Raw genomic sequence first — 13,675 nt, 5'->3', positions numbered from 1 at the left:
ATCTCTCTCACACTGGCCCCGGGCCATCAGGCAGTCCTTATTGTCGAGCCTTGTGACAGAATTTGTATTTCTGGGTGAACTTTTCCTTTGAGGAAAAAATTAAAGTGTAATATCCCCCTGGTTGAAAAGTGTAATTATAATAAATACATTTGTTTTACATGTTGCAACAGTTTCCTCAAAAACAGGATTTGATCTGTCATTCTTACCACTTTTCCTCTTGTAGCGTGTGATGATGCAGTACGATACAATGTACAGTACTGCAAACAGGAGGAAGCAGATCTAGAAAGAGGGAGAAACATTCAAACATTATAAACATTTCATGCACAAGCTACCTGTTAAACTAAAACAGATGACACAGCTAAAAATGTATAGTTGACTAAGCATTTTCACTAATCATTATGTGAAAGGAATGCAACGGACTGAAAATTGTATCAAAAATAAAAAATGACTTTTTCTGTCAAGAAACTTTTCTGAAAGTCTTGCCTGTATCCAAACTATTTGAAAAGTAACAGCCCAGCTGATAAAGTACAACATCCATAAAAATGCTACACCTGTAATCTTTAACACTGTAGTCATGTTATATGGCTTGAATCAGCAGAGTGTCTTGGACACTGGGGTGTATTTTGAGAGGACAGCCTGATGGATATGTATATGTAAACATACCAGGCATGCTTGAACTTTAACTCATGTTACACATTGCTTGTAGCGTAACAGATCTACAGAGCACTAATTCAGAGTTCAGCAATCCCAGATATAAGAACAAAGATATGCTTCTCCGTAATGATCAGCTTATCCATTTTTAAACATTGCTTTGAAAAATAACTATAATAATACAGCAACAAGAATATTTTGTATATGTTTTATTGTGAATACTAACTGTTGTTCGGCTATGATTATTAATATCCACCGTCTATGGCTGCACGATTTGGAGAAGAAAAAAAATTCATATTGCGATTATTTAAAAAATATTGCGATTGGGATTTGAACTGCTAAAAAAAACACTCATGGTGCTCAATGGTCATGGTGCAAGATGCTGAAAGAATCAGGGAGAAGCATTGCAACAACCCTTGTGATCGACCCATGGTTAAAAAAATAGAACAAGAACACAGAAGCTTGTTCTGTGTCCATTATTCCTATGTAAATACATTTATGATGCCTCTTTGCCACATTAAAAAGTCTGTGAAACTGACCTTTCTGCATTAATTATTTATTGATTTAATTATGTCCTTTTGGTTCTTTGGTCCTCTAAATGTTTCAGATGAGGCATATGTGCTACCTTTGATGGCCGGGGGCCAGGAGGACATGAGTTCAAATCATGTGTTTATGAATTTAATTTATGCAGTGTCCTGTATGGAGTTACATCTACAGGTGTATAAATTATTATTACAAATTATAAACCCTTATAGGTCTTTAACTTTAAAAACAGTACAGATATTTGTTGTAAATTGTCTTGCTAAAGAACCATAAGACAGAAACTGCTGGCACATTATCAGAGCATCAACAAAGAGCCAAAAGAGCAGATTTTATTTATCTGTCAGCCCCTCATCAGACTAACTTGTATTCTATGCTGCTGATTACAGCTTTCCCTCGTCTACACACCTTTGTTCAAACTTAAATTAGACTCACTGGATGTGTCTCTATATTTTCACTCTAAAGTTAGTGGTAACATTTCAACCGCAAATGTATTTCTGAGATAAAAATCTGGATGGCCAATAATTTTCTCTGCTTAAACAGTGACAACACCGAGGTGATGTTGCTTGGCACCTATCATCAGCTTCGTAATGCTAGTCTGACACCATAGGTTACTGACGACTGTGTACTTGAGTTTCAGGGAAAACTGAAGAATCTTGATTCTTCTTTGACGTTTGAACCTCATGTGCAAAATACAGTCAGGACATCATTCTTTTATCTCAGAAACATTGCAAAGTTGCATCCAATGCTATCCTTTTCTGTAGTTGAAAAGTTGATCAATACATTTGTATTTTCATGCATCGATTACTGTAACGCACTCCTTGCTGGGGTTTCAAAGTCTACCTTAAATAAACTGCAGAATGTCCAAAACTCGGCAGCCAGGATTTTAACTCGGACTAAAACATGTGAACATATTACCCCAGTCTTGGAGTCCTTGCACTGGCTCCCTGTTAAGTATCGGGTCGACTTTAAAGTTCTCATGCTTACATATAAAGCACTTCATGGTCTGCTCCCAATTATCTTTCAGACCTTCTAATTAATTATACTCCAAAGCGTAACCTTTGTTCGTCTCAGCATGGCCTTTTAGTAGTCCCTCAAACACGCATGTGCTCATTGGGTGATAGGGCATTCTCAAATTATGCTCCTAGTCTGTGGAATTTACTTCCAATTGACATTTGTGAGTCAAAGTCTCTTGGTATTTTTAAATCTTATCTAAAAACAAATGTTTTCAAGATGGCTTTCAGTTGGTGTTTTATGTTTATGTAGTGTTTGATTCACTTTTGTTGTATATGTGTGTATTTTCTTCTATGGTTATGTGTATTTTGTTGTTTCTGGGTTGTTCTTACTTATGTAAAGTGCTTTGAGAAACCACTTTTAAAGGGGCTATACAAAATAAAGGTTTATTATTATTATTATTAAACGTAAAGTTGTGTTACCACTAGAACAAATTATTGTCTGTCAAAAAGAAATGAAGCTCCAAGCAAAAAGAGTCAAAATGGCAGCTCTCTAAAACGAAATGTGGCTTGAACAAAAAAGACCTTTACTGCCCAATTTTCATCACTGCTTTACATTTATGAGACACTCGGGCAGGTCTTGGCTGTTCTTCCAAGGGAATGCCAGTTAGCACAGACAGATTAATTTGTGATATTTAATCACTAGCAGATCATGAAATCCATTTATCTGTGACACACTAGAACAGGTTTGCCTAAGCAGAAAAGAGAGACACATTACATCCAGACACCCAAAATAAACACTGCAAACCTGCAATGCTCATATCTACACCAGCAACAGTAAACAAGCTGTCTCGCAACCGAATAAAAAGAGTTAGTCTTTGGCAAACTGTCTAGTCTGTCCTTTTTTTTCTGTCTCTTTATGTCCAGAGACCAGACAGTAAACACTCCACCTGCTATAACCCTGCAGTACCTGACACAGTAAACAGTGTCACGAAAATACATCAGGGCAGGGCAGCCACAGAGCACAATGCATATGTTCAGTAAAAGAAAACAGCAAATCATTTAACCATGGCTTTTGCCTTTTAACTTGTCATAATAGCCGCAGAAAAAGAATAAATACCTCGACATGTGTAGCTAACTCCAATCTAACAAGCTAGCGAACTGGCCTAACTTACCAAATATTTTCAATTATAGTAAATTCATTCATCATTCCAGTGAGCAAAGGTAAGGAAGGGTAAATAAATGCTGAAATAGCGAACACAGTTCGCAATATGACCAATGTGTTTGTGTTCTTCTCTGTCTCTCTGTACTCACGATGTACTCGCGCACTTGGCTGTGGAAATTCTGCTCTCTGATCGTCACATCGTCTTCTTCCATTCTTCATATTGCAGAAACACATTCATTCAACGCATATGTGTGACGAGTCCATTCATTGTAAAAGAAACAGAGCTCGACTCGCTGACAGCAGTCCCGTCTCAGCGCCAAATAAACGATCAAAACATATTGCGTCATCATTACGCGACACACGTACAGGGCGTGTTCGAAGGCTCACGTTCATAGGTTTAGAACACTTTCAAGGGCTCGTATATTTATAAAATACCTCATTCACAATTTATTACTAATGTAGTCATGCAGACAGCCACTAGAACACACCGGGGGAAAAACAAAGAAACGTCTGCTTCTCTCAACCTTTTTAACTCCAAGGCCCCTCATTGCCATATTGTTTCTGCTGTAATGATGTCAAAGCTACTTGTTTTCAATATATTTGTTTTCACATATATATATATATATATATATATATATATATATATATATATATATATATATATATATATATATATATATATATATATGAGTCCATAGATTAAAATAATGAATTGTGATTCATTTTGTGATTCCAGAACTTTCAAGAACTGTATGGCCTTCAGTAAAAATAAATTGTTTTAGCTGTTTTTTGTTTGTTTGTTTGTTTGTTTGCACTTATATTAAGTTAGATTATTGTAATAAAACTTACTAAATTATTTTAAAAATTCTTAAATGCATAGTTCACCCGAAATGAAAATTCCCTCATCATTTACTCACCCTCATGCCATCCCAGATATGTTTGACTTTCTTTCTTCCGCTGAACACAAACGAAGATTTTTAGAAAATATTTCAGCTCTGTTGGTCCATACAATGACAGTGAATGGTAGCCAGAACTTTGAAGCTCCAAAAAGTCAGATAAAGACAGCATAAAATTAATCCATAAGATTCCAGTGGTTTAATATATGTCTTCAGAAGCGACATGATAGGTGTCTGTGAGAAACAGATAAATATTTAAGTCATTTTTACTATAAATTCTCCTCCCTGCCCAGTAGGTGGTGATATGCACAAAGAATGCAAATCACCAAAAACAAAAGAAGAAAATATATGGAAATGAATGTGGAGATTTATAGTGAAAAAAAAAAAAGACTTAAACATTGATCTGTTTGTCACCCACACCTTTCATATTGCTTCTGAAGACATGAATTAAACAACTGGATTATTTTATGCTGCCTTTATGTGCTTTTTGGACCTTCAAATTTTTGGCCACCATTCACTTTCATTGAATGGACCAACACAGCTGAGATATTTTTATAAAAATCATCATTTGTGTTCTGCAGAAGAGAGAATGTCATACACATCTGGGATGGCATGAGGGTGAGTAACTGATGAGAGAATTTCCATTTTTGGTTGAACTATCCCTTTAAGCCATCTGGTTGCCTCCTTGTAAGTTTGCTGGGCCCCAGCCTGGTTGAGAACCACTGGTATAAGCAATTCACAGAACAATTTACATTTTCAATCACACTGTAAATCTATCTTTGGCCAAAAAAAAACAAAACAAAAAAAAAAGAAGAAAGAAAATGCTCCAAATGCTTTAGCAATACGAATATAATTGTTTGCCACGCAAGCGCATAACAAAACACCACCTGCGCAGTTATACTCCAGCTCAGTAGATGGCGTAAAGTAACTTCATTTTGATTTCTAAACTAAGAACGTCGAACGAAGAAACAACGTCAATGGCTACCTCCAGTCTGTACATGTGTTACAAGCCCTTCGTGTGATTTTTTTTTTTTTAAATTTCGGTCTGTAAACACGTAAATATTAACAATGTACATGAATAATAGTCAGATATAGTAAACTATTAGTGATTGTAATTAGAAAGAGTGAGCGAACATGAAAGCAAAAACGCAACGCAGGAGGAAAGGGAAAGGTGGAAGGAAAAAGCAAAAAGATAAACTTGAGAAATTCAGGGATTCAGTGAATAATTTTGTGAAAAGCAAAGGAGGTCTAGATGACAATGAACGTGATCAAAGGACAGTATTCTTAAAGAGGAAAAATAGAACAGTGCTGCGTAAAGAGAAACGTAAGTTTAAAAAAGCCAAGATGAAAAGTCACTACATGGGTCAGTCACTCCCGAACAAGTGTGAGAAACCTGAGCATGCAAACAAGACCGCTGCGAAAGAGGAAAAGGCGGAAAAAACAGGAGTAAAATCGGCCGAAAATATTAAACACGCCACTCAGAGACCACAGAAGGCGCAGAGAAACAATGCCAAAACTAAAGATGACGTAGAAAAGAAGACTAAAAGGAAAGTTCACTTCTCCGAAGATCTCCCAAGTCCGAGAAAGAAATCTAAACCGAACGAGACCAGAAAGCTGGCTCTATTAGAGGCAAATATTGAAGAGGATAAAGAAATAAGAAAATTAGAGAAACGCCTTGGACTGAATAAAAGAAGGAACAAAAAGAGCCTTCCCCAGTCATTCGCCAACGATGGGCTTGATTATATTTTAGGAATTCTTGAGCCTGGGCCGTCTGCGACAGGACTGTATGAGAGTGATGAAGAAATGGACCTAGACAAAGCGAAGGATAACTTTGATGAGTTGGAAGAGGACAGCGGAGGAGAAATGACAGATGGTGAGGAGAAAGATGACAGTGAGGGTGAAGATGACACACAGATAGAAGAAGACGAGGAGGCGAGAGATGAAGAAGAGGAAAGTTACACAGAAGCATCAGAGGACAGAGAAGAAGATGATGATGATGATGGAGAGGAAGTTAAATCTGAACAAAGGCCATCTGAGAGCAAAGAGGCAGTATGTCCTTTAAAACCAGGATTTAATTACTAAATCCTAAATTCAGCCTTTCCCCATAAGCCACTGTTCTCTTTTCCTGAGTCTTTTGCATGCTGTTGAGAAGCATGTTTCAAAGCTGATGTTAGTGCTTTAAGGTATTAGTGGTTATGCTTTTATGCCTGTTGATCCATGCTGGTATCTTCTTACAGAATCCTGCTACAGTGAACAAGTATGTTCCACCTCACCTACGAGAAGCTGTGGACAGCAAACGCAAAGCCGAGCTGGAGAAACTGAAGCGCAGTGTAAAAGGTCTTATAAACAGGTAAGACCTCAGCCACAGGAGGTAAGAGGATAATGGCCCTGTCCCAAATGGCACCCTCTGCCATTGAGGTCCTCCTCCGAATTCAGACAGATGGGGCGCTAGTCAGCAAGTCCATGAGGGTGCATGAGTTATAAAACTGTGCATTTGGGTCAGACTTCAAGACTTAAGCCAGATGACACATTTTTATACATTGTCTTATACATACAAATAATTATCAGAAAAAGTCACAACATTGATAGGGTAAAGGAACACACTTTAAACTCCCTCTTGAATATTTGTATCTGTTGGATAATTCCAAACAACACACTGACAATAAAGTATTACAAGATTTAATCATGAGACTTTGAAATGCAAAGCACACGTATAATAACAACAACAAAACCCCATCTTTTAAAAATGTATTAGAGAACAAATAAATGTGATTTGGATACCTGGATGTTGCATGCAGGTGCTTAAAACAGTCAAATGGATAGAAAGGAGCACATACGTCTCACACACTGCAGTAGATTGCAAAAAATCATTTTATTTATATATACAGCCAGCTACACTTTTTCAGGTTATACATCGCCGGTAGACCGAACGTTAGTATTTAAATCAATATAATGAATTGTGAAAACCTCAACTATGTTCAGGAAAGTACTCTGTCATGTCTTAATGTTTTGGAGACTCACAATAATCGTAAAATCCTCTTTGAAACAAACAATAGCAAAGGTTTAGATTTAAGTTACTTTATGAACGCAAAACTTCCCGAAGAAAAATTATGTAATAGAAACAGAGTATGATTCTGTTGAGAGTGATTCTATCTTTGGTAAACACAATAAAGCAAAGTTTTTTTTAAACCAGTTAAAAAAAATACTCAAGAAATGCAAGAGATCCATCGTTGACAATCAGAGAAAAGAACCACGATTTTTCCTCCAGCACGGAAACTCCAGTCCGCTGTGATTGGTCATGAGGTTCAGCAGCAGGGACTGTTGGGTAGTAGTTCACTGTGGAGCTCGCATCGATGCAGGCTCAGCCGAAGGGCACATCGAGGGTGCAAAGTAGGTCCTCGTGAGCATCCTTCTGAGCACTAAAATGTCAAATGGGACACCCTATGTTCTTGTGGACTTTGCAGAGACACGCATATGAAGGCCATGAGACCGCAAGTCCACATTAAGTGTGTCACTTGGGACAGGGCCATTGTCTAGGGTTTTCTAGCTGTCGATTTATAAATGCACTGTTTGAAGAGGCGTCTTTTTAAATACCTCTGCCAATCAGGTGACAGATCATGTGAAATTCTGTCCTCATGTTGTTGATCAAGTTGATAAGCACATGTTTAACCCTGCCTTGTTTTGGACAGGTTGAGTCAACCCAATATGGCGTCCATCAGCAGTCAGCTCGAAGAGCTGTACATGAGCACCAGCAGAAAGGACATGAATGATACACTCACTGAGGTTCTGCTGGCTGCCTGTGTCACCCCTGCTCTCATGCCTGAAAGGTTACCTCATCTAGAATGATATAGTTGCCCGCTCTTTAATTGTGAATGTCTATGTTGCAGGCTCTCATACACACACTTAAGTAACCAAATGTGACTTTTAAACAACACACTGATGAATATGCACTCTCTTTACCAGGCTGCTGATGGAGCACATCCTACTCGTCAGCGTTCTCCACCATGCTGTTGGCTTGGAGGTATCTAATCTGAGTTTAGGTCACTATACAGGTTCAGACACTTGCCATAATGGCAATATAGTCCACCACAAACCGAGAAGCATGTTAATTCATCTCAGTGGTATGCTGTTACAAGAATTTCTGTCAGATAGTGTAGATATGGAGGGTGCTGACAATTTCCTACTTTCTTGCTTGTTTTTTCCTCTGAGGTTGGAGCTAATTTTCTGGAAACTGTAGTTCGTCAGTTTGATAAAACCTACAGTCAGCTTGATACTACAAACAAAGAATGTGACAACTTGGTGTCCATAATTGCCCATCTCTACAACTTCCATGTGGTCCACGGTCTCTTGATCTTTGACATTCTGAAGAAGCTGGTGACACGTTTCAGCTCAAGGGATATAGAGCTGGTTCTGCTGACTTTGAAGAATGTTGGTTTTGCTCTGAGAAAGGACGATCCGCTCGCCCTTAAGGAGCTCATCTTGGAGGCCCAGCGGAAAGCCAGCACTGAAGGGGAGTGTTTTCAGGACCAGACAAGAGTAAGACAGTAGACCATCACATTTTTTCCAAGAAGTTCCAGCTTTCCATTTGTACATTTACTTAAAAGTAGCTCTTTTCTAGTAATAAGACCTACAAGACAATGCTCATAAGAGGCTCATAAGTTAGGTCTCAAGGGGCAGGAACATCACAATACTGTGACAGTATTGTCATAGTGCTAGATTATGGTAATGGTGATCAGATCATAAGCCACTAATGAAAATTTTGAGTCATTAACTGTTTATTGTCGATTAATTTCTGTTTAGAAAAAATAATCAAGCTTAAGCACAATGGAAGGCAACTTAATCTGACAGTTCTGTTACCATGTAATGGGTTGGATTGTTAGATAATTTGACCAGTTACCTTTCTAAAATGCATAATTGTTAGGTTAAAACTGAATCTGCTGCCCTTAATAACCTAAAATCCTGGTGGTCTTATGTTTTTTGTTTGTTTGTTTGTTTTTTTGTTGGCTTGCCTCTCAGATTCGATTTATGTTGGAGACTATGCTGGCCCTGAAGAACAACGACATGCGGAAGATTCCAGGTTATGACCCTGAACCCATGGAGAAATTAAGGAAACTCCAGAGGACGTTGGTCAGAAATTTATTAATGTTATGTTATTAAAGCTGAAGTATGTAATTTCTGTGCCACCAAACGAAATTGGAGGTGCAAATTAAAATGATTCAAACCTTAATGGTAAAATAAATTTTTGGGATTAATGTTGTATAACTCATTGTACTGCTTGCCCTGTCCACTGGGGGGCAGACGAACTCCACAGTTTGATATAGCCACAATGATTTGAGTTTTGTAACATAAGCTTTGTAACATTCTTTTTTTTTTTTAAACAGAAACAACGAAAATGTCTGTAGTCAATTACATGGTTACAGAACTTTTGAGCACTCAATTTCAACTTTAACTGTGTTCTGGTTAATGCTGGAAAGCTGTCTTTTCCCGCTGACTCCTGATAGATTCACAGCAGTGCAGGCAGCAGTGACATGAAGTTGAGAGTCTCACTAGAGAATCTTCTGGAGGCTGAGCGTGTTGGCCGTTGGTGGATTGTGGGATCTTCCTGGAGTGGAGCACCTATGATTGACGACCATGAAAACAAGATAACCAACCAGCCCACAAAAGGGGAACAGGTAAGAAACAAAGTGAAAAGTATGTTCTGACATTTATGGCATTTGGTGGTGCAATTGAGTGTATTTTGGCTTTATGAGGGTCAAGGTCCAGGCGCAGATGTTCATCTGAATTTTTACTTTGTGAATTTGCAGTACAGCGCAAAGATGTTGGAGCTTGCACGCAAACAGAGAATGAACACAGACATTAGGAGGAACATTTTCTGTGTGCTTATGTCAAGTGAAGACTTTTTGGATGCCTTTGAGAAACTTCTTAGGTTTGTCAGCTAACTTTCACCTCAAATTCATGCTAACATGCTCTATTTTTCTTTCTTTTCTTTTAATTGATTTTCACATGCATAGCCCATGTTGTCCCTTTGGGCAAATTTTTTAATCACAATTAGCAACTGACAGTAAGTCATAACTCTTATGCAGTCACAGTATCTGGAAAAGTAATTGTTCTTCCATAATATGCAACTCTAATGTTGGATCGATTGTCGATACTAGTATTAAGCTGTTTCGATGATATTTGGTTCAAATAATTGATTCAAATGCTTTGTAAGATGTTTAAACAAATGACATGCATGACTACACAATGACCAGAATATATTTCAAAGTGGCACTTTTTTTGTTTACCTACTGATACGCTCGTGAGGAAGAAAAGTACAAAATAGTTATGACGCATAAATGTTTGGTTTTGAATGTTTAGTTCAGATAAGATCTGTTGTAATAGAGAGTGAAAGCTTCTGTAATATTAGGTTCAAAAAAGGAAAATGAGAGGAATGCTGTAAAGATTTGCGTTTAGTTTACAGTAAACTTGCATGTCACCAGACTCCATTCTGTTTTGACCAAATATTTGTCAAAAATTATGAATTATTCAGTTGAATCTTTTTTCTCTCAGGCTAGGATTGAAAGATCAGCAAGAACGGGAAATTGTTCATGTTCTGATGGACTGCTGCCTGCAGGAGAAAAGTTTCAATAGATTCTATGCGGTTCTGGCAGAAAAATTTTGCTCACATGATCGACGGTTCCAGGTAGAGTGGAACAGCACTGATTGCTAGTTTTCACTGCATTAGGAGCTGCTAAAAATTATGCTCAAGCAAAGAACTTTCAGATGATGATCAATACAAATTTAAATATGCAAAATATTTTGTGTATTTTAAGTTGCAAGTAGTTAATTTTATATATAATAACTTATATTGTAAGTATACAGTAGTGTTAAAAAAAGGTCTTAAATATTCAAATATTGCTTATATAGGTCAAACTGCTTAGACCCAGTTAGTTGATGTTTTCTGTTTCATATATGAGAATTATGAATTAAAACATTTTTGTTAATGTAAATAATGCATTCATCTCCTTTGCTTCTATTCATTAGATGACCTTTCAGTTCAGTTTATGGGACAAGTTCAAAGACCTGGCAAACCTTTCCAGCAGGTCCTTCAGTAACCTGGTCCAGCTGGTCACACATCTTTTACATAGGAAGTGTCTTTCCCTTTCCATTCTTAAGGTAATATTTGCCCACCCCTCTCCAAGAGAATGAATATATGAATTATACTGTTTGTAATGTTGTATATTCAGTCCTCTATATGAATCATTTGTTAAAGGATGCCTAATCTTTTTAACATATTTTCTTTCTTTTTCATAAGGCTATTGAATTTGGAGAGCTTGATAAGCCTAAAGTCAAATTCCTGAAACAGATTTTCTTGAAACTTCTTGGAGAAACGGAGCCAGAGGATCTTGTGAATATATTTGGCAGGTGAGTATCTGTACTAGAGAAATGAATAATATTTATATATACAAATGTTCAATAATTTTCAATGGTTTACCAACTTCCAATTTATTAAGGGCATGTATCAGATGACTACATTATTTTTTGTAATTATCCAAGGCAAAAGCATGACATTACTATTTAGAAAAGTTTTTTGTGTTGTTTAGGAGGTTTTGTTCACAATGGAAATAATGTAAATTCTAACTATAAATTATAAAAGGAAGAGGTAATGTGTATATGAATTTATTAGCTTTGCTATTACAGTTATAACTTGAATGGTTAAATATTAATTCGAAAGTGCAAATTAAAAAAATATATAGTAGAAATGTTACAAAAATGTTTTTTTTTTTTTTTTTTAATAAAAAAACATCAAATATGAAAGATCTGAACTGAGAAAATAGATGATGTGTAGTGTAGTCAGAGTTAATTTTTTTAAAAGGCTTCTGTGTGTCAATATCTGCCTGTGTTTGTACCACTGTGTGCTAGGATCTCTGGAATTCCCAAGCTGAGAATGCTTCGGGAAGGCATGAAGCTTTTCATCAGTCACTTTCTACTCCGGAACATTCATACACAAGAACCAAATGAGCAAGCCAAGCTACTAATGGACAGAGCAGAGATCGCCACCAAGGCCATGGAGGCTCGGGACAACAGACTCAAGCTATAGAGCTCTTGCCATTCATACAATAGTCACATCTTGGTGTGTGTGCTTTGCTTCTGATATACTGTGCGAATGCGTGCAAGATGCATCAGACACCATTGGCCTTGTAGTAAATATTACTTCATGGAGCTATGCAATGGCTGGACCTGTATGCAGACCTTAAGACACATGCCCAGTCATTGATGTTAATACATTTTATCTTTTGACATGAATAATGAAAAATCCACCAACAAAACACGTTTTTGTCCATTTTAAATATTGCCTCATACATATCTGAGAAAAAGTTTTGTACTGAAAAACATACATAAAATATTTGCTTTTTGAGAAATTCTCTGCTGAGTATTTGTCAAGTTTGCACAGGTATTATACATATTTGTGGTTCAGACAATTCAGTATATATATATATATATATATATATATATATATCATATATGCTTTATTTGCAGAGTAGGACTAGTGGGAATATAAGTCCCTAATTTCTCTAAACATTACAGAACCAGTAATCTTTTATTTGGGAAAAATGGGAGAAATAAAAATCTGCATAAAAAAGTAGAAATGTAGAATATAAAATGGCCATTTTAGTGCATGTTATAGAATTACATACTAGATAATAACAAAGCCACATTTTTTATTAAAGTAAGCCAATGTCATGTCCCAAGCAGACAGGCTTTCATTCCTCTGCTACTTATTAATTTCCATTTCACAGGTCTTTTTTTATCTGTTTTGTGCACAAAGTCAGGCTGTAACTCAGACTTCAATAGCTTAACTCTGTAAATAACACTTTATTATCTTAGTTAAAGGGATAGTTCACCCAAAAATGAAAATTCTCTCATCTATTCACCCTCATACCATCCCAGATGTGCATTACTTTATTTCTTCCGTAGAACACAAATGAAGATTTTTAGAACAATATCTCAGTTCTGTAGGTCATTTCAACGCTAGTGAATGGTGGCCAGACCTCTGAAGCTCCAAAAAACAGATAAAGGCAACAATAAAGTAATCCATTCGACACCAGTAGTTTAATCAATGTCTTCAGAAAGGATCCAGTCGGTTTTGGGTGAGAACGGGCCAAAATATAACTCTTATTTTCACTGTACATCTAGCCATTGCAATCTCTGGCACAATCGTGATTTCAAGCTTGATTGCACTTCCTTGTATAGGACGCATGCGCAGAGCACTAGATGCTAAAGGAAGTGTAATCGAACTTGAAATCATGATCGCCAAGGAGACTGCTGTCAAGTTTTTTTTTTTTTGTGTGATAAAGGAGTTACATTTTGGTTTGTTCTCACCCAAAACCTATTGGATTGCTTCAGAAGACATTGATTTAACCACTGGAGTCAAATGGATTACATAAATGCTGCCTTTATATCCTTTTTAGAGCTTCAAATGTTTGGCC

At 36.9% G+C, this 13,675-nt stretch overlaps 2 protein-coding genes across 2 annotated transcripts in view; one reads left to right on the top strand and one right to left on the bottom strand.

Annotated features, from left to right (window-relative positions):
* The window catches only part of LOC127444409 (limb region 1 protein homolog), a 52,381-nt gene extending 48,752 nt beyond the window's left edge, over nt 1–3,629 (bottom strand). Inside the window, exons 1-2 of the mRNA XM_051703775.1 lie at nt 3,459–3,629; nt 207–279 (exon numbers count right to left, since the gene is read on the bottom strand). Coding sequence (XP_051559735.1) covers nt 207–279; nt 3,459–3,521 — 136 coding nt within the window. The 5' untranslated portion in view covers nt 3,522–3,629. The remainder of the gene's footprint in view (nt 1–206; nt 280–3,458) is intronic.
* A 1,532-nt stretch (nt 3,630–5,161) lies between these two features.
* nom1 (nucleolar protein with MIF4G domain 1) lies at nt 5,162–12,607 on the top strand. Its single transcript, XM_051703639.1, has 12 exons — nt 5,162–6,254; nt 6,443–6,555; nt 7,895–8,032; nt 8,169–8,226; nt 8,415–8,741; nt 9,222–9,332; nt 9,707–9,877; nt 10,010–10,131; nt 10,755–10,887; nt 11,229–11,360; nt 11,500–11,609; nt 12,108–12,607. The coding sequence occupies exons 1-12, from the start codon at nt 5,340–5,342 to the stop codon at nt 12,283–12,285; spliced, it is 2,508 nt and encodes an 835-aa protein (XP_051559599.1). The 5' UTR covers nt 5,162–5,339; the 3' UTR covers nt 12,286–12,607.
* The last annotated feature ends 1,068 nt before the right edge of the window (nt 12,608–13,675 follow it).

This window comes from Myxocyprinus asiaticus, chromosome 1 (genome assembly GCF_019703515.2).
Source record: "Myxocyprinus asiaticus isolate MX2 ecotype Aquarium Trade chromosome 1, UBuf_Myxa_2, whole genome shotgun sequence".
Lineage (NCBI taxonomy): Eukaryota > Metazoa > Chordata > Actinopteri > Cypriniformes > Catostomidae > Myxocyprinus > Myxocyprinus asiaticus.
The sequence above is the reverse complement of the archived record's forward strand: the minus strand, read 5'-3'. Positions and strand labels throughout refer to the sequence as shown.